Here is a 27,611-nt window from a genome sequence, read left to right on the forward strand (position 1 = left end):
CCTCAATTTGGGACAGTTCCTCAGATCTGTCACCCAAAAAGAATGGCTCAGGTTTGGTAATCTCCCTCACATCCTCAACAGTGAAGACCGATGCAAAGAATTCATTTAGTTTCTCCACAATGGTCTTATCGTCTTTGAGTGCTCCTTTAGCATCCTGATCGTCCAGTGGCCCCACTGGTTGTTTAGCAGGCTTTCTGCTTCTGATGTATTTTAAAAAAAAAAATTCTATTACTTTTGGAGTCTTTGGCTAGCTGTTCTTCAAATTCTTTTTTGGTCTTTCTAATTATATTTTTACACTTCATTTGCCAGAGTTTATGCTCTTTTCTATTTTCATCATTAGGATTTATCTTCCACTTTTTAAAGGATGCCTTTTTGCCTCTCACTGCTTTTTACTTTGATGTTTAACCACGGTGGCTCTTTTTGGTTCTCTTACTATGTTTTTTAAATTGGGGTATACATTTAAGTTGAGTCTCTATTATGGTGTCTTTAAAAAGTTTCCACACAGCTTGCAGGGATTTTACTTTTGGTACTGTACCTTTTAATTTCTGTTTCACTAACCTCCTCATTTTTGTGTAGTTCCCCTTTCTGAAATTAAATACTACAGTGTTGGGCCACTGTGGTGTTTTCCCCGCCACAGGGATGTTAAATTTAATTATATTATGGTCACTATTACCAAGCGGTCCAGCTATAGTCACCTCTTGGACCTGATCCTGTGCTCCACTTCCACTTAGGACTAAATCAAGTATTGCCTCTCCTCTTGTGGGTTCCAGGACTAGCTGCTCCAAGAAGCAGTCATTTAAGGTGTCAAGAAACTTTATCTCATCATATGTCATCAACTTTATCTCATGTACCCAGTCAATATGGGGATAGTTGAAATCCCCCATTATTATTATTGAGTTCTTTTATTTTAATAGCCTCTCTAATCTCCCTGAGCATTTCAGAGTCACTAACACCATCCTGGTCAGGTGGTCTGTAATATAGCCCTACTGCTATATTCTTATTTTTCAAGCATGGAATTACTATCCATAGAGATTCTGTGGTACAATTTAGTTCATTTAAGATTTTTACTTCATTTGATTCTATGCCTTCTTTCACATATATTGCCACTCCCCCACCAGCACGACCTGTTCTGTCCTTCCGATATATTTTGTACCCTGGTATTACTGTGTCCCATTGATTATCCTCATTCCACCAGGTTTCTGTGATGCCTATTATATCAATATCCTCATTTAAGACTAGGCACTCTAGTTCATCCAATTTATTATTTAGACTTCTAGCATTGGTATATAAGGATTTTTAAAACTTTTCATTTTTTGGCTGTCCCCTATTGCATGACGTAATTGAATGCGACTTTTTTTCATTTGACTGTTTCTCATCAGATCCTCCCTGTATTTTATCATTTTCCATCCTCTCCTCCTTATTAGGACATAGGGAATCTCCATTTATAGATCCTCTCCTAAGGGATGTCCGAACCACATGCTCCTCTGCACCTGTCGGCTTTCCCCCAGCCCTTAGTTTAAAAACTGTTCTACAACCTTTTTAATTTTAAGCGCCAGCAATCTGGTTCCGTTTTGGTTTAGGTGGAGCCCATCCTTCCTGTATAGGCTCCCCCCTCCCAAAAGCTTCCCCAATTCCTATTAAATCTAAACCCCTCCTCCTTACACCATTTTCTCATCCATGCATTGAGACCCTGCAGTTCTGCCTGTCTAACTGGCCCTGCGCGTGGAACTGGAAGCATTTCAGAGAATGCTACAGTGGAGGTTCTGGACTTCAATCTCTTACCTAGCAGCCTAAATTTGTCCTCCAGGACCTCTCTCCTATCCTTCTCCATGTCGTTGGTACCTACATGTACCACAACCACCGGCTCCTCCCCAGCACTACACATAAGCCTATCTAGATGCAACCTTCACACCAGTCAGGCAAGTCACCATGCAGTTCTCCCGATCATCGAAAACCCAGCCATCTATGTTTCTAATGATCGAATCACCCATTACAAATACCATTCTCTTCATAATAACAGGTGTTCTCTCCCCCGGAGAAGTATCCTCAGTGCAAGAGGATATTACATCATCATCTGGGAGGATGGTCCCAGCTATGGGATTGTTTCCCTCTGCTCCAACTGGATGTTCTCCTTCCCTGAGGCTTTCATCCTCCTCAACAGCACAGAGGTTGTCAGACCCGGGGTGGGACTGTTCCAATGTGTCCCGGAAAGTCTCATCTATGTACCTCTCTGTCTCCCTTAGCTCCTCCAGCTCAGCCACCCTGGTCTCCAAAGTCCGTACACGGTCTCTGAGGGCCAGGAGCTCCTTGGACCGAATGCATGCATACGCCACTAGCCTATAGGGCAGGTAATCATACATGCTGCATTGGGTGCAAGAAACTGGGTAGCTCCCACTCTGTTGCTGGACTTCTGCCTGCATTCTCTTTTTACTCCCGAAGCTTTTTTCCTTGTTGGTACTTTGTTTTTATCAAGCGGTGTTTTGACCTTTAAGTGCAAAGAATATTAGGTGTATCTAGCCCCTGCTCGCACTCCCCCTGTAAACTCCCTCGCCAAACTCTCCTGTTAGCTGCCCCTGTTCACTAGCTATATGAAAGAGTATATGCTGTTTAGGAGAGAGAGAGAGAAATAAAGATGGAGGGGCAGTGTTGTACATTAATTCTGGGATAAACTGTAAAGAAATAAGGAGTGAAGGCACGGATGAAACAATCTGTTTGAGTCAAAATCACTTTTGGGAAGGATTGTAAAAGAGATAGTGTTATTGGGATAGTGTTAGGGGTCTGCCATAGACTCTTGGGGCCAGACTCAGATATGGATAGAGATCTCTTTATTTAATATTATTAGAGAGAGAAATACTACTGGGAATTGTGTCATAATGGGAGAAGTGATGGAATTTGAGATTTAGTTTTGTAAGTAGCGAGGACATCACAGAAGAGCCAGTCATGGGTCAATGATCAAATGATCACGAGCTGATTCAGTTTAAATTACATGAAAGGATAGTCAAAACCAGGTAGAGAGCTATGGTTTTTGCTTTCAAAAGAGCAGACTTTGGGAAATGAAGAGAATTAGTTAAAGAAGTCGACTGGATTGAAGAGCTCAAGTATTTAAATATAGACGAGACTTGGAATTTCTTTGAATCAGCTATATAGAAACTATCTGCAATTTACATTCCAAGCAAGGGGGAAAATTGCATAGGGAAAGGCTCCAGACCTAGCTGTATGAATAACCATCTCAAAAAGATTACTAGGAGTAAATAGAGAGCTCTTAGGGAATAGAAGAAGGGATTTACCAGCAAAGAAAGCTACATCATGGAGTTTAGAAAAGGAAGAAATTAAGTAAGATTTGCTAAATGAAATGAAATAATAAGGTTGGGGTTTTTTTAGTTATATAAATATAAAGAGAATAAGAAAGGATAAGATTTGGCTGCTGTGTACCATGGAGAGGGAGGAGATTATAAATAATCTAGATATGGCCCAAAAACTAAATGAAATCTTTGCTTTGGTTTTCATTAAATATTATAATATTGAACCTGGGCATGAAGGCAGGACGGCGGCTGGAAATGGGTGTATAGAAGTAGAAATGACCACATCAGGCAGACTGGATAATTTTCATGCCAGAATACTGAAAGAACAGAATACTGAGATTATTAGTCCAGTAGCTAGGACTTTAATAAATCTATCTGTTCAGAGATAACATTGTATGACTAGAGAATAGCTAACATTGTACCTCCATTTAAGAAAGGTTTAAAAAAAAGTGATGTGGACAATTACAGATCTGTAAATCTAAGTTCGGTAATAGGCAAAACTTTGGAATAAATTGTGAAGGAAAGAATTATTGAATTTATAGAGGTAAACAGAAAAGTAGATGTAATTAAGGCTGCGAGTTGGTCATGGAGGTCACGGAAGTCATGGATTCTGTGAATTTCCAGGACCTCTGTGACTTCTGCAGTGGCTGGTGCGGCTGGCCCGGGGGCCACTTGAGCAGCTCAGGCATCCCGTGTGCCAGCCACACCGGCCGCTGCTGGGGCAATCTCGGGCCACCGCCCTCCCCCACCCCACCCCCAGCAACAGCAGCAGGAGTTTGGGTGTGTGGGAGGGGGCTCAGGGCTGGGGGTTGAGGCGAGGGAGAAGGTAAGGGCTCTGTGCACTGTGTTCCACCCTTGCTTCAGCTTTTGGGAGGGTTATAAGTCCTGGGTTCTTTTGGGGGCGTTTTCATCCAGGGCCCTATGTTCCTGGTGCTTTTTGTGTCAGTCCAAACAGGCTTGCTGTGGCCTTCCCTGTTTCCCAAAACATCCCGGCTCCGGAGACTGTTTTCCCTTCTGTTGGCCTCTGCTGTTGCTCTCACTGTTCTCGTTGTTATCTCTGCAACTCTGCGTTTCATTCTCTTCTCACAGCTGGTCGGGGGTGGGTGGGTGGGTTGGACGTCCCCCCTTCTGTCTTGGCAGGTAGCAACTGGCCTTGGGTGGGAGTCAGCTTCTTATCTTCGGACTGAGCTTGCTAGCTACAGTGTTGAGTTAACCCGTTCTTCTTCTTCCCCCCTCCCCCCCTCGGCCTCTCAGACTCTATAAGGAAACTTCCACTTTCCACTCACACACCTTTGACTCTCCCCAAAATGCTTTGCGATGCTTGGAACAGCGTTAACAATATACATTGCTGATCTGCCTTCCAAGGGGACTCCCTAAGGGGAGGGGGCCATTGGATTGTGACATTCCCCCCCCTTGACCCGAATCAACATTTTGTTGGGAGGGGTCACCACTTAGGTTTTCATTTTCCCTCTGGTATGGTGGTGAGGGTTACTATTGGCCTTTTACATAAACAGCAAAATAGTATATATAAAATTATTAGTACAGCAACAATTGCATACACTAGCCAGTAATGACTTTTGGCTTTATTAGTTACATAGCATAACACATCCCCCCGTTGGCATAGATGCCCCACTCGAATTGCGGTGGCAAACACAGCTTTCTCCTGGTTAAACATGTGTTGTAATACCGTGAAGGAGGAAATATTTGTCTGGAATACTGAAAGCTGGTTTTGGGTGTGTGCTAATGGAAGAAACACATTGGGTGTTATTTATGAAAAATTAAACACAACATAGTTAGAAACATTAACAGTTTGTTGCAGAATGGCGGGCCAATGCACCGAAAAATTTTATGTTTGTGACCTTAACAGCAAATTAAGAGGCACCTTGGGGTCGGTGGTTTTCCAAACACACACCGAGGTATTAGTAAACAGATGTGTTGCGGTGGGGGCATATTTCAATGCCTCCCCTTTTTAATAGATGTGTTGACCCACCTTATAAAAGCGGCCTGGCACTGCCCTCTCTTTACACACCATTTGAGGGGGTTTTATAGGCCAGAGTTGCCAGGTGTTGCCTTTATATGTGCAATTTATATGTGCTGATAGTCCGGGGATGCAGTCAGCACATACTGCTTAGCTGTCATTTGGGGGACCCATCTCCCATACGTTGCAGTGGACTACCCAGTCCCAGAGGCAGCCTTCCCAAAGGCCTGGTTGGATTTTTGTAGCTGGGGCCCATATTTTTTTTTATGGGACCGAAAGCCGTGAAGGAGCAGGCTATGCCTGTGCACTTTCAATTAGTAAGCTTTTAGAAATGGCAAAAAGGCAATTGTCCTCGGGGGATTCCGGAGTGGGGATGAATCTCCCCGGGCCAGACTCCATGGAGCACATTCTCCTGTATGCTACGGACTTGTTGGGTTAAATATTGTTGGAGCTGTGAGCATACAGAATCCCATGCTAATTGATCCCCGGCCTTAATTATGGTTTTAATTAATTTCTTTAAGTCCCAGGGGACTTCCTAAGGGGAGGGGGCCATTGGATTGTGACATTGGTAAGGAACTAGTTAAAAGGAAGAAGGCAACTGGTTAAGCTGAAAGATGAACTATCCAATTGGAGGGAGGTTACTAGTGGAGTTCCTCAGGGATCAGTCTTGGGACCAATCTTATTCAATATTTTTATTAATGACCTTGGAACAAAAAGTGGGAGTGTGCTAGTGAAATTTTCTCATGATACAAAGTTGGGACACATTGTCAATGCAGAGGAGGACTGGAATATTAATCTGGAAAATCTGGATGACCTTGAAGACTGGAGTGACAAAAATGGAATGAAATTCAGTAGTACAAATACAATGTCATGCACTTAGGGTCTAATAATAAAAATATCTTCACGAGCTGGGGGCTTATCTGTTGGAAATGATAGAAGAGGAGAGAGACCTGGGTGTATGGGTTGATCACAGAGTGACTATAAGCCACCAGTATGATGTGGCTCTGAAAAAAGCAAATGTGATCCTAGGATGTATCAGGTTAGGCATTTCCAGTAGAGAAAGAGAAGTATTAACGCCATTGTACAAGGCTCTAGTAAGACGTCATCTGGAATACTGTATATTCTAGTCACCCATGTTCAAGAAAGATGAATTCAAACTGGAACAGGTATAGCGAAGAGCTACCATGATGATCAGGGGAATGGAGGGCCTATCTTAAGAGAGGAGTCTGGAAGAGCTTGGCTTGTTTAGCCTAGCAAAAGGAGGGCAGAGAGGGGTTATGCTTGCTTTCTCTAAATACACTAGGGGAATAAACATGAGGGAGGGTGAAGAGCTATTTAAACTAAAGGACAATATTGGCACAAGAACAAATGAGTATAAAGTAGCTCTGAACACATGGAGGCTGGAAATTAGAAGGTGTTTAACCATTGGAGGAGTGAGGTTCTGGAACAGCCTCCCAGTAGGAGGCTTAATTAGTTTTAAGAGAGAGCTGGACAAATATATAAGTGGGACTATATGACAAGGTTGTTTGTGATGGTGGGGGACAGAGCTCAATAGTCAGGGGTGGGGGAGCATCTCTTCTAGTTGATGTCTTTTGTTTCTAAAGTTCATGCTAAGACTGAACAGGGAGTAGAAAGGAACACTAAAACTATTGCTAGCTGACCCGGAGTATTGGATGTACTTTCCTCTGCAATATAAGATATTAACCACTCAAAGATAGGATAGTAGACTAATTAGACCAGTGATCTGATGGCAAATCCTATGTTCTACTTAAAAACAATGTATATTGTTATGATAAATGATAAAGTAATATTAATATGTAGGGTAAAATAGCTTTGTTTTTTATCTGTTTTATAATTTTCACAGATGTACCATAAAATGAAAGATGGAGACATTTTCACTGTGAACCATGTGAGGAATGTTCTTAGAAGTGAGTTCCCTCATGCTGACATTCAGAGTATACTGGGTGTTGACTCTGAATATGATGAGAAAAGGAAGGTATGTTAAGAGAAGAGTTGCAAGAAATAGTACTCTGCACAGAGCTTAGTTTTGCATTTAATGGTTTCTAACAGTTAAAACACTTAAATGCAATGGGGTTGGAATTTTTTCCAGACTATTGCAGTGTTGGAAGGGTCCATTGGATTATTGTCCTCAAGAATAATATTTAATGCTGATTCCTATCTACTGTATACATCTGCTACTATGGAAGGTACCTAGTGATAAGCTTATTAGATGTGTATCATTTGCTGTAGGTGGTAGGTTACCCAAGCAGCCTGGCTAAGGAAGAAATTCCATCTTCTCGGCAAATCATATCTTCCTGGGAAAGAATCTGCCTGGTGGGTATGGCCATTCTGACTCAGAATCACAAGATTCCTAGTGTCAGAGACTGGAGAGGTAGCGAAGGCACAAACGTACATTATTCATTTGTATGTGCATGTAATGCTGACCAATCAGGGAGATTGCCAGGGAACTTTTTCAAGCCCTCATCTGATTCTGAGGTGAAATGAAGTTTGTGTTCTGTAGAAAGTGACTATGTACTGTGAACATTTTGCTTCCAATCATGACATCGTAAATTCTAAGGATTACACATGAGGTAAGCTGAAATGCACATACAGTTGACTGGTAAATGAAAACAAGAGGCCTTCTATAGGGAATTGTCTGTGCAGTCCCCAGACTAGAATGTAAGTCTTGAGTTTCAAGATTATCTAGAAAACTTTGGAGATGCATGCCCTCTTGCTGATATGAATGTTCAGTGAGAGACTAAGGGCAAATCTTTCAGATAAAAAAATTAACATTTTTACGATTTATTCTCACAATTTTAGTTTGATGTAGCAAGGATTTATCATTTGAAGTATAAAGTTGCAACCATTCTGTAGTTAATTTAAGCACCAGGTCACATACAGTGGAGGTGGGCGTTCTTACTGAGGTATGAGGGGTAGGATGTGTCCTATCAAATTTAAGCCTATTTTATTTTTTCATATATTGATTTTTCTATACTGAAATCTTACTGAATTGGTCTTCTTGTTTGTAGGATTATTGGTAAATTGGAGTAGAGTTCTTTTATAGAGAGCTACATTGTTGGCATAAAGTGAAACTGTGTTGTTTTTTCTGTTAATTTGGATTCCTGTAATTTTCAGATGTGAAACATTTTTCCAAGCAAAGACTTGCTCTGACAATTGGAGCAAATATGTCTATCTTGAAACTTATACTTTCTGTTATGAGTAGCTGCTTCTTCTATTATCAATAGATGTTTCTTTAAAAAAAGTATTCTGTAATTTGTAATCAAAGGTCTGTGTTTAAGATATACCAATATACCATTAAATAAAGGTCAACCACTGCGTGTAGAGGAAAGTCACCGTACTTCCCTGTTGGTGAAGTTCAGAGTGGCAGAGTTAAAGGAAACAGGAAATAGAGCACTGAATTTTATGCATAGTACTGGAAGGGAATATTTTTTTCTATTATAAGAATGTAGGTAATTTTCTGCAGAAGTCCATACAAGCATTATTTTCAACCATATATCTTCAACCATGTTTGATCTGTAAAATTCTCTGTGCTTTATTTGATTAATATTCTTTAAATAGTGCATGATAAATAATAGCTCTTAGCAAGCCTGCCACAGAGTGGCATAAAAACAAAGGTTTAAAAAAGGCTTTATGTGAATTTACAGGAGTTTTTGTCCCTCCTTTTTGATAAATGTGTGCTTCATGTACTATTTAATTGATTAATTTTTCCAAGCTGCTTTCTGAAAAATCCTAACAGAATTGTGAATTCAATTTACTCTTTATGACTCATAAAAGTAGGCCACAGCACAGAGTGCTTGGACATTAGTGTTCATTGTCTCTTGATATTAGTTTTCTTTCTTACTACAGTCAGCCACATTCTGTTTAACTCTGTGATGTTTCTGATTTGAATAGGCAGGAGCAACCTTTTATAAAAAGACCGGCCTGGGTCCATTGCCTCAAGCTCTGTTCAATGGTGTGCCGTTTAATGGTGAAGAGATGGGTGCTGCAGAGTTAGACACAGTTATTCTCCAGAGGATCACTGATGCCATGGGGTTCTTCCAGAGGGCAGTTTTCATGGTATGCTTAGCATTTATGAAAGAATGTAAGGTGAAATACTTGTCAGTAGATTGTTACAGTTACAACCTATATTTTTTATAATGAGGTAGTTTGAAATTATTTTTATGAAAGCTGAAATGACATCATTAATTTGCATTCATGAATTTGAAACTTAATGCATGTTGATTATTGAAGCTCTAAGGTTTGAGTAAGTACATATTAATCTTTGAGATGTTTTCAGCCAAGAAGTGAAGACAAATTGTATTCATAAGAAAATTTGGACCTCAGATGTTAAAATCTCTTGTGTGTATTATTTATATATGTCTTTTCTGTTTAAGCAGTCCTTATTGTAACCCTTCTGCCCCTCTGAGTTGGCAGCAACAAGGGCCGGGTTCAGTATCTAGGGGTTCCGTTTCAATAACGCAATGCAAAACCGGCTCGAGCCCCCACCCAGTGACCTGGGACAATTACATACCACCCCCCCAGGCGCCTCTAGGAGGCAATACTTCCCCTCTCGCAAGCACAGAGTCTGAGTGTAGCCAAAAGCCTTTTAATAAAGGAGGGAAACAATGCGGCATTATGTTGGGGAAACACCACAAACAAGATTCATAACACAAACCATGAGCAAAAGACCCACCTCCAAGTAAGTTTGGCAGTGACCTTTTCCCCTCAGGGTCTTAAGTCCAATCACCCCAAAGTCCAACAACCCCAAAGTCTCTGTCCCTGGTCAGTGCCGCCCCAGAGTTCAAAAGTTTATCTGCAGAGTTTTACCCCTCCCAGCCTGGGCGGAAATGGGGGGGGCACATGGGATGTTAAGGGGCACCTTACACGGTCCGAGGCCGACTGCCCCACCTCTCCGTGGAGTTCTGCTGCAGCCTTTACCACGAATGGCTCCACTCTACCAGCCGCGCCGCGCCACTCCGCTCCTCCAGCCGTCCCCGCAAACTGCTCTGCTCCCCGTTCCGTGGGCCGCTCCAACCGTCCCACAAACTGCTCAGCTCTGCCAGCCGCTCCACTCCACCAGCCGTCCCATGAACCGCTCCAGCTGCCCTCGCAAACAGCTCCGCTCCGCTCGCTGGTCCGTGGGCCGCTCCAACCGTCCCACAAACTGCTCAGCTCTGCCAGCTAATTAGCAATATATCTTCAGGCTCCCCCACTGGTTAACACAGCACTCAGTGATCTCAGCTCAGCAATTTTAGCGATTTCAGCTCTTAGTGATTTCAGCTTGTAGTAGGGGAGCCCCAGTGCTGGTGTACCATTGGCCCAAAGTGAATTCAGTTCAGCAACTTCTAGCTAGACTCCTAATGGAAGCAAACTTAGCTCTGCTATTCAACAGTGGAGAGAGGGGGTAGTGCAATTGGTGTTCCAGGCCCTCAAAAGGGGCCCATACCATCAGGTACACATACCTGTCCCCAACCTCTCTTAATTCACTGGGTTTTGTAACCCATGCCCCTTGTCTAGTGAGTGCTACTTAGTTACTGGTGAGTCCCTCTGTCATACAACAGTTCCACTGGCCTTGATTCACAGAATCAGGGTAACAACACTTTATTCTTCCTGCCCCAATAACAGAGAAACTGGGGATCCCACACCAGCCAAAGTAACCACTTTCAGTTGTTGTTGTCCCAGGGTAGGCGGGTGGGTGTGCCTATGCAAACAAGATCAGCCCCTGAAGTTCTTTTCCACCCTCGCCATAATTCACCACCAGATGTCAGGGTAGAGCTTATCCTGACTCTGCTTACATTATCTTAGCATTCAATATATAAAAGCTCTAAACTAAACAGAAACATAAATTCATTCATTCAGCCTGTGCTGTCATATGAATGTAATTTGTAAACCATGTATGTATAAAAGTCAAAAATGGCTGACAATTTAAAAATTGGATGGTAACACATTGTGAATATCCTAGTGATTATTCAATCTGGTGATACTCTAAACATAAAGAGTTCTCAGCCATGCTTATAGCTGTTTCCATCACTTCATGCTGACTCCACAGATATTCTAGGCTTCCAAGTGGGGTTACTGTGTGTGCTGGATATATGTTGTGTGGGCAGTTGTGTTGATTTGTGTCTAGGGGATTAGACTGGGAGAATTGTGTTGATTTGTGCAAGTGGCAAATGAGGGGTATGTGCTTCCCCAAGGGGCTATATGTGTTGGGGGTTGTTGTGTGTGCTGGTAGTGTTGTGTTGGAGTTGTATTGTGCTGGGAGGGTTCTGTGGGTGTCAAATAAGGGACATGAGGGGCTGTGTGTGTGTTTGGGATTCTTCTTTGAGTGGCTCTGCATATTCCCACTTATGAGTACTGTGCTGCCTGGTGGTGCCTAACAGTAGAACCTTCTCCAAGCAGTGCTTGCCGGACCACACGTGTGCCCACTACTAGTCTTTCCCTAGATGCTTTTGAATGTTCCTGAGGACAGGGGCTCTGCTCTGCCTACCACCTCAATTCCTTCCGGAAGTGAACCACTCCAGTCCTTTGGACCCAGGGTTTTCTCCATGTTTATTGCCTTGTTAACTTTATAACTACAGTTGTTTGTTCTTAGTATAAGTTGTAGCAGAGAATAGTTTTTGGTATGGATAGTGTATACATTTGTAAGGTTGGTTCCATGTGTTATGGCAGAACTGCAAAAGAAAAAGATGTGCTCGAAGCGATGCGGTTCATGCCCTGCTGTTTTCCCTACATTGGACTAACATGTAAAGTGTCTTAAATGTTTGGCAAAGGACACTCTCTGGGTGTTCCATTTGCTGATCTTTCACTCCCAAGCTCACAAGGACAGGCATACAAGGCTTCAGGTACTGCTGCTGCTTCTTCAAATGCTGGTCCCTATGTGTATTCCACTGTGGGTACACATGCACTCTGCACCTGGAGTTGGAGAATTCTTAAAAGCAGTGTCCATTGGTCTGTACATGTGCCCTCGTGCTCCTCATGCCTCCAACTGAGGTGGAGCAACCTAACTGCCTTTCCAGTTTCTTCTTACCACCGCATGGCCTGGTTCTAAACCTCCAGTGTCCTGACCTTTGTCTTCATTTATTCTTTGAGCTATCTATAGATAGCATATTTTGTAAATACTTTAGAATTTTACTCTATAGTTTTAGCTAAATTTTATAGTTAGATTCCCTGTCCCATTCCCCCTCTCTCAACTGTATCCCTGTTATAAGCACTGGACTATGCCCAGGACTCCGGGCTTCAAAATCTGTGCTTCTTGACCCACACTCTTGGTCAGCGATGACTGTCAACGCTGTCTGTAGTGCCTTAAGGAACTCACATTGCAGCAGGGAGCAGTATCTGCCACTCTTTCCCCAGTTGCACCTGTGACAGGCAGGAACTTCAACTTAAGAAGCACCTAATGGATAAAGCCATGAGGCCCTATGGACCCCCCAGGCCAGGGGGGACCCCCATAGTACATCAGCCTCACTCAGTAAGGAGTGCAACTCCTGCCACAAGGTTTGACTTATGAGGAGGGAATCTACTCCCAGAGATCCCCTGTTGGGGTCTTGTCGGGAAGGCAGGAGCTTTCATAAATGCAAGAGACAATCCTCCTCTAAATTCATTTCAAAGAAGTCAGATACAATCCTGCCTAAGTCAAATCTTCTCGCTCAGTCTATGAGGACTTAGAACATCCTAAGTTTCAGGGTCATGACAAGAAAGCCCACAAATCCAGTGGCATTCCTCTGCCTCAATACTGCAGAAGCAGCACGGTTGACTTTGGCATCTACATAGGTACCCCAGAAGAGGCTTCCATATCAGCTGCACCGTACCCGATACTATCTTGGTATCAACCACACCGGAGGTGTTTGCAGCTGCCAGGGATCTCCTCTTGCTGTCGGTACTGGTATTGCTGGCAGTACAAGAGTCATTGTTATTGGTGCTGGCAGGCATGGGGGAACCAGCTGGATCGTTACAATGCTTGGTATCATGCCAGCATCCCATACCCAGGACGGTTTGCCCTTTGGTACCAACAAAGGGAAAACCTGTGATGCGTGCCTCGACACTGATCGCCGGCACCATTGGGAATGGCACCCCCATGGTCAGTGGAAGGAGACTCGTCCTTTTCTGAGTCAGAGATTGGATACTACTCTTCCTGCCCGAGGAGCTGGTTTCACCTTTCCATGGATCCGAATACAGGAGTACCATTAAGTTGTTGGCCAGGAGATCACTGAGGACCTGCGCTGGTCTAGTGGCCCTTTTGGAATCCGTGAGGTTTTCCCCCAGTTTCCAGGGTGTATTCCAGGCTCTCCTATTTGGTGGCCTTCCCACTGGGCTGCACCTGTTCCGGACTCCGGTGCTGAGCCTGGTACCAGGCCCCAAGAACCAGCTCAGTGGGATCCTGCGGATGAAGAAGAGCACCCACAGCCAGTGCTCTTCCTCCTCCCTGGATGAGGCAATATCAGGAGGGGGCATGTTGCCTCCCGTAGATGACTATAAGGCTCACCAAGAGTCGTTAAAGAGGGTGGCCTTAAAGCTGGGCTTAGAGATGGAGGTAGTAAAAGAGTCCTCCCACAGCCTGGCGGATACTTTAGCCACTGCAGGTCCTTCTAAAGTAGCACTGCTCTCAATGAGGCCATTATGGGCCCAGTTAAAAGTCTGTGGCAGGTCCCTACATCCCTCCCCCCCACTTCAAAAAGGGAAATACTACGTACTGCCCAATGTTATGAGTTCCTCTACAGCCATCCCCTCTTGGGGTCCCTTATAATATTTGCTGCCAATGAGAAAAAGGCAGGGACATCAGGGCACAACCCCGAAAATCTAAGGACTCAAAAAAGTTAGATGTTTGGTAGGAAAGTTTATTCTACCAGGGGCTTACAACTCAGGATTGCAAACCAGCAGGTGCTATTGGACAGGTATGATTTTAACCTGTGGGACTCCAGGCAAAAATTCAAAGACTTGCTGCCACAAGAGGCTAGGCAGGAGTTCTCCTTGCTATTGGACGAGGGTATGGCATGGGCCTCTTTACAGGCTGCTCTGGATGCGGCTGATTTGGCTAGCAGGGCCATGGCTTTCGCAGTTACCATGCCTAGGAGTTCCTGGTTACAGTCCTTTCGGCTCCCACAGGAGGTCCAACAGGCTGTTCAGGACCTGCCCTTTGAAGGAGCCTTGTTCTTTTCGGAGCAGACAGATGGACGCAAAGCTTCATGGGCTAAAGGATTCAAGAGCAATCTTAAAGTCCCTCCTGTTGTACACCCAAGCCCCTTCAAGGAAGTACTACAGGCCTAAACAACACCTCTGGTACTCTGCCTCAGGTGCCCATCAGGGCCTGCAGAGAAAAAGAAAGAGGGGTATAGGCATAGACCACCACCCCCTTTACTTCTGCATCAATGCCTGCCCCACCCCGATATCCAAGAGATTCTAAGCAGGCATTTTGATGGAACGCTCAAGGATGCCGTACCAGGCCCCATGATGCCAGATCCCATTTTTCCTTTATTTGCAAACTGCCTTTCCCAAGTGCTCAGTCCCGTATCTCCACAGACCATTGATTGTTGAGCACTGTAGAAGTGCGATGCATCCTCCAGTTCATTTGTATCCTTCCTTCCTACTCTCCCTCCCTGTCCTTCTTCATGGACCCCTCTCATGTAAAACTTCTGCATCAGGATATTCAATCCCTCCTTCACTTTGGAACCATAGAAGAGGTTTCACAGAATTTAAGGTGGAAGAGTTTCTACTCCCATTATTTCCAAATTTTGAAGGCCAAGTGAGATCTCAGGCCTATTTTAGATGAGCACTAACTCAACAACTATCTCAAAAAGATAGAAGTTCTGCATGGTCAACCTGGCATCCATTATTTCCTCTCTGGATTCCAGAGACTGGTACGCTGCCCTCAATTTAACAAATGCCTACTTCCATGTGCCAGTATACCAAGGGCACAGAACCATTCACATTATCAATTCATGGTGCTTCCGTTTGGCCTGACTGCAGTTCCTTGGTTTTTCACAAAATGTATATCCATACTGGCAGCTTTCTTGAGGAGATTAGGGGTGCAGGTCTACCCTTATCTGGATGACTGGCTAGTCAAGGGCCTGTCCAGGGCTTAAGTTATTTCCAGCATTTGACTCATCCAATTGATATTCAAGGCCGTAGGCCTTCTGATCAATACAGAAAAGTCTATCTTTTGTCCGGTACAGAGGATAGAATTTATTAGGGTGGTTTTGGACTCTACCCAGGCCAGGGCATTCCTCCCAGAGTTATGATTCCAATCAATCCAATCCCTGGTAACACAGCCCAAAACTGTGTGATGCGCCTAAGCCACATGGCCTCATGCACGTATGTGGTACAACATATGAAACTGAATCTCAGACCTCTCCAGACATGGCTGACCTCAGTGTACTCGTCAAGCCATCTCTATTTGGACACTGTACTCACAGTACCTTTACAGGTTCTCATCTCTCTGAACTGGTGGTTGAAGTCTCTCAATGTGTGTGTGGGCATTCCCTTCATCCGCCTTCAACTGTCAGTGACTCTGGTGTCAGACGCATCAGCGCTAGGGTAGGTAGCTCACTTGGGGCTCCTCAGAATTTAGGGCATTTGGTCTCTGATGGAGGTGTCTCTTCATGTCACCAATTCTGCTCCCTTCAAGGCTGCAGTCCGGGTTCCATCACGGACGCCCTCCTGGTACCCTGGATGGGACAGCTTTATTATGCTTTTCCCCCAATCCCACTCCTACATAAAGTGCTACTAAAGATCAAGTGAAACCATGCTTGGCTTATATTAATATCTCCAGCATGGCCCTGCCAACACTGGTTCTCCACTCTGTTAGACCTCTCAGTAGTGACTCAAATCTCACTCCCGTTTTACCCAGATCTGATCTCTCAGGACCACTGTCAGCTGCTCCACCAAAACCTGAGTTCCCGTCATTTAACAGCCTGGAAGTTCTATGGCTGAATTCCAGAGAACAGGCTTGCTTGGATCAAGTTCACCAGGTCTTACTTAATAGTTGAAAGTCCTCCACCAGACCTGCCTACCTGTGAAAATGGAAGCGGTTCTCAGTCTGGGCTTCCCAAACTGTAGTCTCGCTGATGCATTCATCCATCCAAAATATACTTGACTCTTTGTTGCACCTGAAACTGAAAGGTTTAGCAATTTCTTCTATCAAGGTCCATCTGACAGCAATATCAGCTTTCCATCCTCGGGTGGTTAACCATTCTGTTTTTTCAAATGACATCGCAGTCAGATTCCTCAAAGGCCTAGAAAAGTTGTACCCTCAAGTAAGGAAGCCTGTTCCCCCAGGGGACGTGAACTTGGTCTTGTCAAAACTTATGAGTCCACCATGTGTCTTTAGCAATGTGCTCCTTCCTATTTCTTTCCTGGAAGGTGGTATTCTTAATTGCCATCATGTCTGCCAGAAGAGTTTATGAACTATGTGCCTTCACATCAGAGCCACTATATCCAGTCTTCTTAAAGATAAGGTGTATTTACATCCTCACTTAAGTTTCCTCCCAAAAGTAGTTTAGCAATTTCATAGAAATCAAGCAATTTACCTACTTGTCTTTTACCCAGAGCCTTATGTAAATAAGAATGAACAATGACCACACTCATTGGATGTTAGATGGGCTCTAGCATTCTACATAGAAAGGGAAGTCCACCTAACTGTTTATGGCTGTAGCGGACAAAATAAGAGGTCTCCAATCTCTTCACACAGAATTTCATTCTGGATAACTGTGTATCCACACTTGTTACGAATCAGGCAGGTATTTCGCCGCCAAGTACCTGACTGCTCATTCCACAAGATTACAAACATCCTTAGTGGCATTCTTAGCACAGATCTTTATCCAGGACATTTGTAAAGCAGCAACCTGGTCATCAGTGCACATTTTCTCCTCCCATTATGTCATCACCCATTACTCTAGGAATAATGCCAAATTTGGTTGAGCTGTGTACAGTCTGTGTATATGTGAATCTGATCCCCCTGCCTACATCACTGCTTGGGTGTCACCAAGAGTTGAATGCACATGTGCAACCGCTCAAAGAAGAAAACGGTTACTAATCTGTCATAACTGTTGTTCTTCAAGATGTATTGCATATGTCCATTCCATGACCCGCCCTCCTACCCCTCTACAGAAAGAAGGAACTGAGGGGGCACAGGGTCAGCTGGGCGCTTTATATTAGTGCTAGTGGTACATGGCAGTAGAGGGTGCTTGAGCCACCCTGATGAATACCACCGAGGGAAAATTTTCTGGCAATTGTGTGCGGGGCGCGCACATACCTAGAGTTGCGTGATAAGCATGTAAGTGTGGCTTCAGCATCCTCCCCTTCTGAGGATGCTTTGCAGTTCCCTGATCTTGTGGATCATATGATAGCCACATTGAACTTACCTTCAGGAGCTGTGAGGATCTGGCCCATGGGCTGTAGATTCCCCACCCCTGGGGTTAAACAATGCATCGTGCAGTGTAATGAGTAAGCTGAAACTCCTGAGCTGCCAGTTGTATGTTCTCATTCTACTAGGGCTGTACCAGCATCTTTTTCTTGTCTTAAACATGTTCCTATTAGGGAAGTTTGCAAGGCTGCTACTTGGAAGTTAGTGCTCACATTAACTAAACGTTATGCAGTGGATCTAGTTGCTAGAGCAGATGCCAAACAGAGAGCACTGGTTGTTAAACTATCCATAAGTGGGAATACGCAGAGCCACGTGAAGAGGAAATGAAGGCTGGTTACTAGTAACGAGTTTTTCAAGATGATTCTGCATGTTCACACTTCCCACCCAGCTTCTCCTGTTTTTCAGAGTTCTATTATGGTCTTCTGGGTTGAGGCAGTAGAGGGCACAGCGCCACACTATATGGCCTCATCCTCAGAACATTTGGAGAAGATAGGGGTATGAGGGAGCACACATGGGCTCCAGCAGGCACGACTTGAAGAAGGTTCTACCATTAGGCACCACCAGGCAGTGCAGTACTCATAAGAGTTAATATGCAGAGTCATCTCAAAATACTCTGGTTACAAGTAAATAACCTTCATTCGTTGTATGCTAGTTGTGTTGTGTGGGTAGTTTTCAGGAACTGTGGCAGTTGGGCCAAGTAATCCACCATCTGTGCAGTCTCCCTCATACAACCAATGAAATTGTTGCACGCAAATTAGCTGTAGAGTAAGGGTGGTGCTTGGTTGAGTTACCTCACATGTTACAGTGGTATTGGACTCTTGGCATGGTGTAGCTTCATAGATTCTAAGGCCAGGAGGGACTATTGTGATCATCTAATCTGACCTCCTATATAATACAGGACGTAGAACTTCCCTAGAGCATTTTTTTTTTTAGAAAAACATCCACTCTTAATTTAAAATTTGTCAGCGATGGAGTATCCACCATGACCCTTGGTAAATTGTTTTAATAGATGCGTGCCTTGCTGTCACATGGATGTAATTCATAAAGTCAAAGTGACTTGAGAACTTAAAAATTGGACAGTAACAGCCCTCAGATCCCACTCATGATTGAACCTGGTGATCTTCTGGACAAAAAGAACTCTCAGCCATGCTTGTAGCTGTTTCTGTCTCTTCACACTAACACCGCAGACATTCTAGGCTTCAGAGTGACACACAGAGAGACAATCCTGGATTTTATTTTATAGATAAATGCTCATCTTGTGTTTATCTTAAAATTGTTACATTAAATGGGAATTATGGAAAAGTGGGATTTATTTTTGCTATTACAGGGTTTGCTAAACGATCATATGGATGCGGTAGATTTCCTCATGGATCAGCGTAATGTAGTTTCCCGTATAAATCCCACTATTCTTGACACTAAGAGAAGATACATAAATTTCATATCCATGTCAGGTAAATACTTTTCTTGCCTGTTTAGTTATCATGTTTTTTTCAACTCCTAATTGTAACAAATTATATATTTAACTTTGCAGTTCCTGTTGGCATGGAAGATTTCTCTACTTTTTACTTTTTGGACTCACAAGATAAGAGTGCTGTAATTTCACAGAACATGAAGTATTTAACAAAAAAGGGTAAATTTATTTTGTACAATCTTTTAACTATGTAATACTGTTTGCCTACAATTATGGCAGTAATGCATACAAGTGAGTAATTATGTGGAAACTCAGAATAATAAAGAAATGTTAGTGTTGGTTGAGGTGAATATAAATACAAAGACTGGTCTAAGAAGGATCTGTGTGAGCCCTGATTTTTGTTTTTTATGCAACATCCAAAATCTCTTGGGATAGTAAGCTTCTTTGATGATGGGTTTGAAGTCACCATCAAAGTTGTTAAAACAATAGCCTAATTGTATTAGATTATTTTAAAGCAAAACGTAATCATGAGAAGTAATCTGATTACTTGAAACCAAAAAAGTAACAGAGTGCTGTTACTTAATTTTGCAAATCTATCTTTAATATTACTCCCAAAGAAGAATCTGACCACATGTTATTCACGTGTCTAATGCCCCGTTTTTTCCTATAGATGTAGGTGTCAGAGAAAAACAGAATTCTCACTCTTTTGTTTGGGTACAGCAAGTCAGATGCTTTATTAACTCTCACAATTGTGCAGAGGGAGAGAGCTAAGCAGGTCTCTCTCCCAGGTAACTAATTACAGCAAGCATTTATACCTTTCATTACAGATAATAACGAGGACAGCTGCATTTTGTTTATACATAGGCCATCTTGATATCTTATTTTTCTCACTTGTTTTGACTCTAGCCTACATACAATATTTTCTATACCTTATCTACACAAGGTCGCAACAACTTCTCACACAATCCTCGCTTCTACAAATCTCGCGTTATTAGGGTTACTGTTAGCCTGACTCTTGCTAACAAACTGTCATGCATTGCAGTTCCTTCCTGTCAGTTCTTTCTCTGCTTCCACATAGGCAAAAAGTATTAGAAAGCTTTTGCACCTACAAAAACAGCTTAATATTTAGGGTGCTTTGTTTTGGGAACTCCTTATTCAAATGACTTCAGATTTTCTCCACAAACTCCAATTATCAGGCTGATATGACTTGACTTGAGGATTTTAGGGAGGGTGCAAATTTTAGTTTAAAACAGAAACTTATCTGGAACATTATCTATGGAGAAGCAGTAGCCTCTCTATCATATCTATTAATATTAAAATTTACTGGAGGTACTCCAGCCCTCAACTTGTATATTGCTGCTGTTCATGCCATGTTGACTTTTTCAATTCCTTTCCCCTGTTTTAAAGATCACCCTGTTACATTTTTTTCTCTGTTTACCCTGCTTAGTCTCTACATTTATTATAACTCTGTCTTTGGAGAAGAGGAAATTACTTACTTGAAGTTTCCTGAAGAATATGTTTTGATGGATTAGCACTCATCTGCGTGCTTGCTCTCTGAGTAAAAGGGTTGGCTTCTGTAGCTGTTGGGTGGGTTTTGGTTTTTTGTTGTCTTTGGATTTTTTTTGGCGCTGCAATTTAAATATTACTTTGAACATAAAGGAATATTTTTTCTTCCATATTAGAATATTTTTACCTTCAGTTTGAAAGGAACGGATGATTGAAACACTAGAGGTTGGCAATATACTATTTAGAATTTTAAGTAAGTTCCCACCTCACTAACATGCAGAAGCAGAGACCACGACCAGTGATGATCTAGATAAGAAGTAATGTGTAGCAGCACGTCACAGGACAGAATAACTTTATTAAATAAACATTGATGTTTATCATCTGATTATGTTATATTGATGAGAGCCTTGCCTTGATTTTGTTATTTGGAAATATTGTCATCTACTTAAACTTTTTAGAATAAAATTCTTTTACTGGGTTATTTGTTATTTTCAGATGAAGATGTAATATATGCAGTTACCGTCTGGATTATTGCTGATTTTGACAAGCCAGCTGGGAGACATCTGCTTTCTAAAGCTTTGAAACACCTGGTGAGTTTCTAACAATTCCTATTGGAAAATAATGATTAGAAGTATCTGCGATTATGGAGAATATGAATACTGTCCCCAACTCTGTTTATTAAATTGTAGCAGATATGAAAGTAATCTTAATTTAAGAAACAAAGATTTATAATACTTGTTGGCAAACTTAGTAAAATAATATAACATTTTAATAGATTAATAATTAGTTTCATGGAAACGTGAAGGGTCTTCTGCATTTGAGATTGCTTATTTCTGTTAGTTCTGTGCTATTTCCAACAGGATTTAAAGGACTGCAAGTAAATGCCATATGAACATCAATAGCAAAAGGGACTTTCTGGGTCATATAGAAGACAGAATTACTCAATCCATCTCTCTTGGAAGTTTCTTAAATGATGATCTCTATCCGTTTTCCAAAACTCTTTTTGGATTGTTTAGAAGAGGGGACAAAATGTTTTACTTGTGTAGTAAACTGTAACACAAATTTTAATACTTTACCTCTAAAATTTGCAGTCAAAGGCTATGTCTGCACTATGAGCTAGAGGGGTGATTCACAGCTTGCATACATATACTCATGCTGCCTCGATAAGAGCTAGCATAAGTATGAATAATAGTGTAGCCGTGAAAGCGGCAGCATGGCTAAGCCATGCCATATACATACCCATGGAATTTGGGCAGATTTGTGCTCGGCACAGCTAATCTGTGCTTCTGCTGCTGCTTGCCATGCTACTGTGGCTACACCACTATTAATACTCTGATAGTGAGAGTATGTGTATGTGAGCTGGGAATCACACCCCTAGCTCATAGTGTAGACATAGCCACACCTAATTATCAGTGGAGAAATTGTAGCATACAGTATAGATGTCAGGACTACTTCTATTACTTCTCATTTCCCCATATCCCTGGTTGAGTAGCTACCCAGAGAAGTAATTAGATGGATTGAAGAACTGGGATACAGACTGTTTCAAATGTAGGTTGCTAGTTTCAAATATGGTCAATGTTTGTAATCAGCAATAGTCATTGCCATCCAGGGGGTGACTAGCCTATGTCAAATGAATTGGTAACTTCTTCATGGATTAAAGACTAACAGCAATTTTCACTAATTGATTCTATTATTGGTAATCACAGAAATGTTAGCTCCAGGCCAATGGGGGCTGCGGGAAGCGGCGCGGGCCGAGGAATGTGCTGGCCACCCTTCCCGCAGCCCCCATTGGCCCGGAGCGGCGAAGTGGGAGCTGCAATCGGCCGAACCTGCGGACATGGCAGGTAAACAAACCGGCCTGGCCTGCCAGGGACTTTCCCTGAACAAGTGACGGACTGGCTTTGAGAACCACTGCCTTAGAGGGTGTGGAGCGGCATAAGCCGCTCCTACACCTCTCAGGCTAGGTCTACACTGCAGCGGGGGTCCGACCTAAGATACGCAACTTCAGCTACGTGAATACCGTAGCTGAAGATGCGTATTTTAGGTCGGCTTACCTAGCGGTGAGGACGCGGGAAAGTCGACCGCTGCCGCCGACTCCGCTGCCGCCTCCTGCCGAGGTGGATTTCCGGAGTCGACGGCAGAGCGATCAGGGATCGATTTTACCGCGTCTTCACTAGACGCGGTAAGTCGATCCCCGATAGACCGATTGCTACCCGCCGGATCGGCGGGTAGTGAAGACAAAGCCTCAGTCTCTGGCATAAGGGGCATCAGAGGTAGGGAGTGAGAGTGACCAGAATGTGTTGCTCTCCTCCTATCCTAACTGGAGTATGGCCACTTGGCCATTTCCTTTTTGAAATCAGGGCACAGTTCAGGGTACACAGTCGAGAGCTGCAATTTAGAGATTCAGAGGCCACAATTTGAATGCCAGTGATTTAATCCTTTACTGCAATACATTTCATTTGCTTCTCCTTGATTTTAGAGGACTAGAAAGTCACCTGATCAGCCTGTCCTTACTCACTCATCCAAGGAATAATTTCTTATCAGTCTTTTCCTCCATAGGCTTGTGTCATCACTGCCTTTAATAAGTATTCAAGATTTTCTTTCTGATTTATGATCAAGATTTGGGGGATAATTAAGTGAATTTCTCCAGTTTATTCTCTGCTGAAGTTGACTCTTTTAGAGAAATTTGAGAAAATCTATTGAGCCATTTTTGAAAGTTATACCAGTGAAATATGGCACATTATTAACACTAATTAAAAATATACTCCCTACTGAACTGTCAGAGTAGTCATTCCACGAAGAATATCTTGTATTTAAAATATTTGTTACAGGGTAAATATCTGCCTACTAGCTGCCTTTTCTATTGCTAACTGAAAGTCAATGTTTAGCAGTCACACATATATTTTTCATTAAAACTAACAGCCAAAAATAAACACTCTAAGGCAGTAATTCTCAACCTGGGGTAGGTGTACCCCTAGGGCAGGGGTTCCCAAACTTGGTTCACGGCTTGTTCAGGGTAAGCTCCCATTGGCCGTGAACGGTGAACTGCGGCCACTGGGAGCTGCAAGCGGCCGTATCTGCGGACACTCAGGTAAACATAGCATCTCGCGGCCCACCAGGGGCTTACCCTGAACAAGCTGTGAACCAAATTTGGGAACCCCTGCCCTAGGGAAACGCAAAGGTCTTCCAGGGGGTATGTCAACTCATCTAGATATTTGCATAGTTTTTCAACAGGCTACATAAAAAGAACTAGCGAAGTTAGTACAAACTAAAATTTCATATAGACAATGAATTGTTTATACTGCTGTATATACTATTATACGGTAAGTATCACACTGAAATGTAAGTACAATATTTATATTCCAATCTATTTATTTTATAATTATATGATTAAAATGAGAAATAAGCAAGTGCTGTCACACTTTTGTATTTTTTTTAATGATTTTGTAAGCAAGTAGTTTTTAAGTGAGGTGAAACTTGGGATTCGCAAGAAAAATCAGACTCCTGAAAGAGGTACTGTAGTCTGGAAAGGTTGAGAACCATTGTTCTAAGGATATTTCACTGCACAGATGCCTAAGATGATAAATATGTAAACATCAGGTGTGAGTAGATTAAATTATAAGATTATAATTATATATTTTTCTTTGTTTGCAGAAAACAAGCAGTCATACGCGACTTGGGATTGTGAACAATCCAATGTCAAAAATAACGGAAGATAACACAGCTGTTGCAAGGGCAATTTTGACCGCCTTTTTAACACAGAAAAACAGCAGCTTAAAAAGTTTCCTAAGTAAGATAGCTAAGGAGGAGACAGCAAAAGCCCTTGCTACAGGAACAACAATTAAGAAATTGCTTGTTCCGGTCAGTAAACAACATTTATTAAATAATAGTCACTTGATGTCTTTATATAAACTATTGCCCATTTCTTTTTTTCTTTTCATAGATACTTTACTTCAGTTATATTGTAGGTGGCACATTTCTAGCTGAGAATAACTTCCTATTGCCTGGTGTCATGAAGCATGAGGTCAAAGGAAGTGATTTTAACCATAAAATAATTGTTCTTAAGTACAGTTACTGGGGTATGTTGTTTGTATTTTGAAAGATTTTTCTATTCTGAAAAATAATAAAACACAATTTACTGAACAATGTGGCTATCAGGTCATTGAGAGCCAAATAGCTCTAGTCATCACTGATTTTTTTAAAGCCATTTCTTGATTTGCACTTTTTAAACACTAGATTTGTAACTCCTATCTGGAAAGAATTATCAGCTTAATCCAAAAGTTACCTTGCTCCTATTGTAAACATTGAGTATTGAATTTATTGAGCAATGATTAAGGTTAAGATTTTTTCATCGTTATTTTTAGTAAAAGTCATGGACACGTCAGACAATAAACAAAAATTCACAGGAGCCTGTGACCTGTCTGTGACTTTTACTAAAAATAACGGGAGTCAGGGGGAGAGGAAGGAGAAGGGGAGAAATGACAGGTGGACCCCCATGGTGGGGGTGAATGACAGCACAAGCCCCACAGCGAGGGGTGAGGAGACTGACAGCCGAAGCCTCACTGTCATTCGGTTGGGAGGTATAGCCCTGGCTCCAGCCCCAGCCGAAGTCACGGGACTAGAGCTCACAGTTCTGCCTCCACCCACAGCAGCAGGATGGGGCACACAGCCCAGTTCCAACCATAGCTGCAGAGGGGGGGTGCACAGCTCCAGCCGCAACTGGGGCAGGGTAAGGGGGTGCACAGCCCCAGCCTTGGCTGTAGCCACTGACAGCTGAAGCCAAAGAAGTCATGGAGGTCTGGTAAAATCACGAAATCTGTGACTTCCGTGACTAAATCGTATCCTTAGCAATGATGGTGATAATCTTCATGGACTGGAGCAACTGAAATTAACAAGAGCTTCAATTACTTAACTTCTAGCAGTCATTTTCCATGTCTGTTGACCTTAGAGCAGGGAAAGTAAGTTAATTTGTTTAAAATATGTTTTCTTATATTATTGCTAACTTGAAACACAGTCAGCAATTCCGAGTGAGAGGTCACTTAGATATCAGCCACCAAGTAACAGCAGCAGACTACAATGCTGGTTTCAAAAACAGCTATGTACTTCAATATTATTAATTAGGAAAGCTGCTCAAGAATATATTTAGAAGTTCTTCAAGTGGCCTCTGTATATTTCCATTTATGGGATGCGTTGATTGCGTGCATCTTAGACAGTGGAACTTCAACTAGCAGTGCCTGTTGGAGTGCTCATGCCCCCTTCCAACCCCTCCCCTCAGCATTAGCAGACATTTTGAGTGTGAGGCTATATAAAGGGGTGTGGCACTCTGGCCACCACAGTTCCTTTCTACCATGTCCAGGAACAGCTCCATGATTTGGCTGGGGTCTGGTCTTCAGTACCTTTTTTAGATTAGAACCGTGGTTCTTTGAGATGTTATTGTCTGTGTGGATACCATGACCCAACCTCCATTCCTTCTTTTGTGGTGCTCAGCCATATGGGCTTCAAATTTTGAGGGAACTGAAGAAAGGTCTTTGTTGTCCTGCCCTTGATGCCTTTGTACAGGAGCATGAGAAAACACAGGGCACATGCATGGTCCCAATGGAAACTGCTATTAAAAAAACCCCTATGAGGCTTATGCCCACCTAGAATGCGATCCACAAAAACTACATTTTGAAGAACCACAGTTACTTAAGTAACCATTCTTTCCTAACCTGCTTCAACTCTTCAGAGGAGTCTTGTGTCCCCTTCCCCCTTCTCCAGACTTACACCCCCCAGAAAGCAGGGCTTTGGAGCAGAGCCCAGAGCTGGAGCACGGAGCAGCTCCGGAGCAGTGGAGCTGCAGGTTTTTGCCTGGAGCTGGAGCGGAGCCGGAGCATAGCTCCAATGCCCTGCCAGAAAGGACAAGTTTATCATCTGGGCTTGAGTTCACTCCACCTCATAATGTGGGTGATAGAATTTTAATGGATACAGAGTGGACTTGTTCTGTAGATGTGCAAAGGTTTTTACCTAATAATAGGAAAGGGTCTACATATGCATGTTATATTAGCAAATGAAAAAGGGTTTTATTATGAGCAGATAATAATAATAATGTTCCACATATGGCACCAGTTCAGTCCATATTAGGTTACTTACTATATCTTAAATCTGTTTATCTTTTGTTATCTTGTATGTGGTTACACTGAACTGCATTTTATTTGGGTATTGATAAATCACTGTTTACTCAAGAGCCAATGAGTGAATGTTCCTTTTTTAGTTGTCTATTAAGACAGTTTTCATAATGGCTATTACTTGAGCAACAAGAGTGAGTGAACTACAAGTATTAATGATCAGGTGGTAGATTTGGCAGGCCAATTCTTCAATCACTTTTTAATTGGGAATCCATGTAATGTGATTACTGATAGCTAAACTATCCCAGGAGTGGGAATATGCAGAAGCTACTCAAAGAAGAAATTAATATTACTCAACTGTAACCAGATTCTGCATATGTATACTGCCCCGCCTTGCCCCTCTTCCTCTGAGTCCTGATTTCCAAACAGGACCTGAGGGAGATGTGGAAGGAACTGAGATGGCGGGAGTGCCATGCCTCCTTTTAGGTCTCACCATCAGAGGAAGGGTGGGAGTGATGCATGAGTTCTCCATCAGGCACTGCTAATTAAAATTTCACCATCTAAACTACACCTGATCAGGTCATCTTATAAATGTGAATATGTAGAGTCCAGTTCGAAGAACTCCAGTTACAAGTGAGTTACTGTCATTTTTACTAATGAGAAATTTTATTTTTCTCCTTCATAATCCATTTTTTTCTGATTAAGAGTGCAAGATAGGGTAAATTCACAGAATACTGGACTTCATTGTAGTAAGATTCATGATTCTTTATGTGACAGTGTTCTGAGCACTTACTGGTCAAAAAGTGCTTAAACTCAGGCTCAGCCTGGCTCTTCTGTTGTGCTGTTGCTCAAGGAGAAAGAAGTATAAATTAGCTGCTTGGGAGAGACACGGAGGAATGTAGATATGTAGGGCTTCACTCCCAGGGTTATATGACTGGTCTGAAGCTAAGGC

At 42.6% G+C, this 27,611-nt stretch overlaps 1 protein-coding gene across 1 annotated transcript in view; it reads left to right on the forward strand.

The window, feature by feature from the left end:
- Window positions 1-27,611, forward strand: part of UGGT2 (UDP-glucose glycoprotein glucosyltransferase 2) — a 267,640-nt gene that overhangs the window by 124,644 nt on the left and 115,385 nt on the right. Inside the window, exons 16-21 of the mRNA XM_065407070.1 lie at window positions 7,145-7,276; window positions 9,193-9,357; window positions 18,966-19,089; window positions 19,170-19,268; window positions 21,051-21,145; window positions 24,210-24,416. Coding sequence (XP_065263142.1) covers window positions 7,145-7,276; window positions 9,193-9,357; window positions 18,966-19,089; window positions 19,170-19,268; window positions 21,051-21,145; window positions 24,210-24,416 — 822 coding nt within the window. The remainder of the gene's footprint in view (window positions 1-7,144; window positions 7,277-9,192; window positions 9,358-18,965; window positions 19,090-19,169; window positions 19,269-21,050; window positions 21,146-24,209; window positions 24,417-27,611) is intronic.

This window comes from Emys orbicularis, chromosome 1 (assembly GCF_028017835.1).
Source record: "Emys orbicularis isolate rEmyOrb1 chromosome 1, rEmyOrb1.hap1, whole genome shotgun sequence".
Classification (NCBI taxonomy): Eukaryota; Metazoa; Chordata; order Testudines; family Emydidae; genus Emys; species Emys orbicularis.